The sequence below is a fragment of the Penaeus japonicus genome, unplaced genomic scaffold, assembly GCF_977035675.1.
Source record: "Penaeus japonicus unplaced genomic scaffold, GWHDUDI00000001_assembly GWHDUDI00000004, whole genome shotgun sequence".
Taxonomy (NCBI): Eukaryota; Metazoa; Arthropoda; class Malacostraca; order Decapoda; family Penaeidae; genus Penaeus; species Penaeus japonicus.
The window spans coordinates 2985329-2989877 of record NW_028234406.1 but is presented as its reverse complement, the minus strand read 5'-3'; the positions used below and the strand labels follow the sequence as shown (position 1 = coordinate 2989877).

Here is a 4549-nt window from a genome sequence, read left to right as displayed (position 1 = left end):
ATCTCAAAAAAAAAAAAAAAAAAAAAAAAAAAAAAAAAAAAAAAAAAAAAAAAAAAAAAAAAAAAAAAAAAAAATCTACGGTGTGGAAACGCGCGTTTACTTGGAAGAGAACATAAAGTCATAAACGGAAAATCCTACTAACCTAAGGGTAATACTGAAGTAACTTATAAAGCTGAATGACTAAAAAAAGGCCAACTTAACCAGTACCTTTGGTCGAAGCAGTGTTGACTCTCGGGGTCGAAACAAACCTTTGGCTTGTGTTTAGGCTTTGAACTTTATTAAGTTTTTTTTTTAAGCTTTGGAATATAATTTATGAACTTTATGGAGTTTCTTAAGTTTTGGAATATAATTTATGAACTTTATGGAGTTTTTTAAGCTTTGGAATATAACTTATGAACTTTATGGAGTTTCTTAAGTTTTGGAATATAACTTAAGCTGGTTCTATGGTAGAATTCACCTTTGAGCTGAATGTTTGACGGCTTAAGTTCCCTTTTTTTAAGCTTATAGATGTAACCAAGATCTGGTTAGGCAGATTAGCTTTTGAACTGAAATATTTAATTATCAAATATTAAAAAGATGATAGAATCTTTTGATAACAAGCATATGATTAATATCTTTGAACTGAATGATTATCGTTATGTAATTAATGACGCAATATTTCCATAGCGATTAGTGAAGTGAATGGGTTGTATTATCATAGACCAGGGAACATGAAGGCACTTGCATCATATTAAATAATTATTTTGAGTTACTGAACAATCGTTTTATAAATCGGTTCAAACCAAGACTCATTACATTATTAAAAAAAAAAAAAAAAAAAAAAAAAAAAAAAATTTGTAAATACGTCATTTTCAGCTAATTAAAGAACTATATATATATATATATTCTTTTAAAAATCTAATGCCTTTATCTTTTTCGCAACACTGCACCTCAAGCGTCCTACCCCGAGAGACCTCCGCTACAAATCAATTAAATCTACAAACTAATATTTTCTTGAGCAGTGACGTAGGAGGGGAAAAAAATATCATTGTGCAATAGAATATTCAATTAAGTCTATCTCGTCATACACTTTTTTTGCCAGACTAGAGTGGCCGTTTCCCAAGTATATATATATATTTGTTTTTTTTTATATATTTTTTTGAGTTTTTTTTATTCTATTTGAAACAAGAGATCAACGAAGCTTTTCAAAAAGAGAAATCAAATTGATGATTTCATCACAACTGTCTTTCAACAGATGTAATAATAATAATAATAAGATAATAATGATAATAATAATGATAATAATAATAATAATAACAACAACAAGCATAGAACGGATCCCAAAATCCTCGAAATCAAAGATAAACAGAACTAACGACACTAAAATGGATTCAGGTTTCGGTGCGGTCGGAGTGACAGTTAAAATGTCCGTATTTGAATAACTTTATCAAGCTTGCGTGAATTCCCCAAGAAGCCCGGCAAACAAAGCGAATTTTAATGAAAGAGATTCATGTTTCCAATTACCGTGTTAACTGTTTGGATAATCAGTACGCGTATATATACAACACAGCAAGATTCAATATCACTCAGAGAAAATTATTCGTTCCTTTTGTAAACAGACAGACGCTAACCGTCCTTCAAGATTCAAACTCTCGTTCGCTCTAATTTCATCGCTTTATGCTTTAAATAAGTGTAGATATCTATCTCTTTGTCATTTCTGAGAGAAAGATATATCTTATATTCAAAGCAAGCGATTTGGGTTTGTTATAAAAAAAAAAAAAAAAAAAAAAAATAGATGGACGGAAAACACGACTAAACTTTGGTCTGTTTTGATGACGTCATGATGAGCTCCCTCCTCCGCCTACGCCCGCACTCGACCGCAAGCCAAGAGCACGAGCAGCACGCCCACGGTGACGAGCACGGGCGTGGGAGCTCTGGGAGACACGCCGCCCTTCGGAGAGTCTTTCCACGCGGGTTTGGGCGTGGTGGAGGAGGCCTTCTTAGTCCACGGGTTTCGAGTGCCGTTCCACCAGGGTGTGTGGGTGGGCGGGGGCGTGTAGGGGCGGGGGGCCATGGCGGCGTCGTTCAGGCAGGGCGCTGTGGAAAAGAGGGAGGGTTAGTATAAGGGCGTTTTTTTATATATCAATGATGGATACGAGTTACCTAAAAGAGAGAGAGAAAAAATAAATAAAAAGAAATAAAAAGAAATGAAAAAAAAACCTGACTGCACAGCAAATAAGACCGAAACTAATCAGTCTAACAAACAAGAAAATCCACAGAAACAAGAAAAGAGAGAGAGAGAGAAACCTATAGATAGATAGATAGATAGAGATAGATAGAGAAATATACAGATAGAGAAAGATGGATAGATAAATAAATAGAGAGAGATAAAGAGAAAGACAGATAAAAATATAGATAGACAGACAGACAGAAATAGAGAGAAAGAAAGAAAGAAGAATTCAACCATCCACCCCCCAAAACCAAAAACTTGCCCCGGAACTGACCTTGCTTGACCAACTTCATGCCGAAGGACAGCGCCTCCAGCCCCCTCTGGCAGTTGACCCCCGCCTCCATGATGTAGATCTCGCCGTCGCTGACCACCACGCCCGCAAAGCACTCGTAGCCGGCCTGGTCGCGGCGCTCCGTGTACGTGTACGTGACCGTCGTCTCGCTCCATTGGCCGAGGCACCGGTACTCGCGCTCTGTTGGGAGGGAAAGGAGGGAGTGAGTGAGGGAGGGAGGGAGTGAGGGAGGGAGTGAGTGAGGAAGGGAGGTAGTGAGGGAGGGAGGGAGGTAGTGAGGGAGGGAGAGAGGGAGTGAGTGAGGGAGAGAGGGAGGGAGGGAGGGAGTGAGTGAGGGAGGGAGGGAGGGAGTGAGGGAGCGAGGGAGGGAGAGAGGGAGGCCCGGTTACGAAGGTTCGTGTTTTTTTTTCTTTTTTTCTTTTAAGAGAGGGGGAGGGAGTGGGGAGAGGGAGTGGGTGGGGGAATGGAAGGGGAAGGGGGGGAGAGGGAGGGGAAGGGGGAGGGGAGAGGGAGGGGGAGGGGAAGGAGGGAGAGGAGAAGGAGGAGAAGGGGGGAGAGGGAGAGGGAGAGGAAGGGGGAGGGGAGAGGGAGAGGATGGGGGGAGGGTGAGAGGAAGTGGGAGAGCGAGGGGGAAAAGGAGGGGGAGGGGGAGGGGGAAAGGGGAGAGGGTGGGGGGAAAAGGAGGGGGTTGATTTTGAATCCTATTGGATCAAATCGTTTAATTACTCATTGATTCATTTAATATTATCATTATTATAATAATCTTTATATTGTTGTTAATTCCTTTTGGTCCCAAGTTTTGTTTTACGTATTTAATTTCATTTACAAACTCACTCGAATGCTTTCTCAACCAAACAAACACAATGCAAATCACTAATTTCGAAATACTTCCACCCTTTTCTCACAAAAAAAGTCGCAAAGCCAATCAATTCCCCTGTACAAACAACAGAAAACGGAATCTCCCCCTCACACACACACACACACACACAGACAACATAAAACGGGAATCCCCCCCACACACACAGACAACAGAAAACGGGAATCCCCATTCCCTCCCCCCTCACACACAGAGAGACAACAGAAAATGGGAATCCCCCCCACACACAGACAACAGAAAACGGGAATTTCCCCTTCTCAGACACACACACAGACAACAGAAAACGGGAATCCCCCCTACACAGACAACAGAAAACGGGAATCCCCCCTACACAGACAACAGAAAACGGGAATCCCCCTCCCACACACACAGACAACAGAAAACAGGAATCCCTCCCCTCACACACACACACACACAGACAACAGAAAACGGGAATCCCGCCCCACACACACAGTCAACAGAAAACGGGAATCCCCCCCCTTCCCCCCCCCTCAGACAACAGAAAACGGGCGAGAGCCTTACCTTCAATGACCTCAGAGCGGTTATAACACGAAAACACCGTGTAAAACATGATCTCCGGGTTATTGCAGTCTGAATACAACTTGGCGCATAGGATCGGTGCATCGGGGATAACTCCCGTGTATTCTCCTGCAACAGGACAGGGGGATTGCTTGAACCTGTCGACGCCTGTAAAAAAAAAAGGGTTAGTGTGGTTAGGGTTATAATGGTGATTATTTATTTAAATTCGTGGAAGGTTTGAAATTTGGTTAGTCGTGATAAGATCTGAATTAGATTTGGTATGTATGTATATATATAAATTCTGTGAATTACGGCGCGTATACAAATATAACCGAAAAATCGTTCTTTTTTTTCAACGGATATCAACTGTTCACATTTACTTTTTTTTCTCATGTGCAGCGATTTCGCAACGTTGCACGAAACCTCCTCGTAATTGCCACCGGTCTCATGTTGCACAGTGGAAGTGGGTGCAGTGGGAAAGGAAGAGGACGCAATAGACAAGTGGTTAATGCACTTACGACCTTCCTGTGTTGCGACGACAAAGAAAACGATGGAAACAGAAAACGGGAAGGAAAAAAAAAGAAAAGAAAGAAAACGCGCGTCCTCCGAAATTGACGCTAATCGCAGGGGATACTAATGTAATGTAAATTGC

General features: G+C 41.4%; 1 protein-coding gene across 1 annotated transcript in view; it reads right to left on the bottom strand.

Annotated features, from left to right (window-relative positions):
* Positions 1–1783: 1783 nt before the first annotated feature.
* The window catches only part of LOC122263573 (uncharacterized), a 76063-nt gene continuing 73297 nt past the window's right edge, over positions 1784–4549 (bottom strand). The window contains exons 11-13 of the mRNA XM_086535426.1: positions 3901–4074; positions 2484–2681; positions 1784–2076 (exon numbers count right to left, since the gene is read on the bottom strand). Of these exons, the coding sequence (XP_086391552.1) occupies positions 1841–2076; positions 2484–2681; positions 3901–4074 (608 nt within the window). The 3' untranslated portion in view covers positions 1784–1840. The remainder of the gene's footprint in view (positions 2077–2483; positions 2682–3900; positions 4075–4549) is intronic.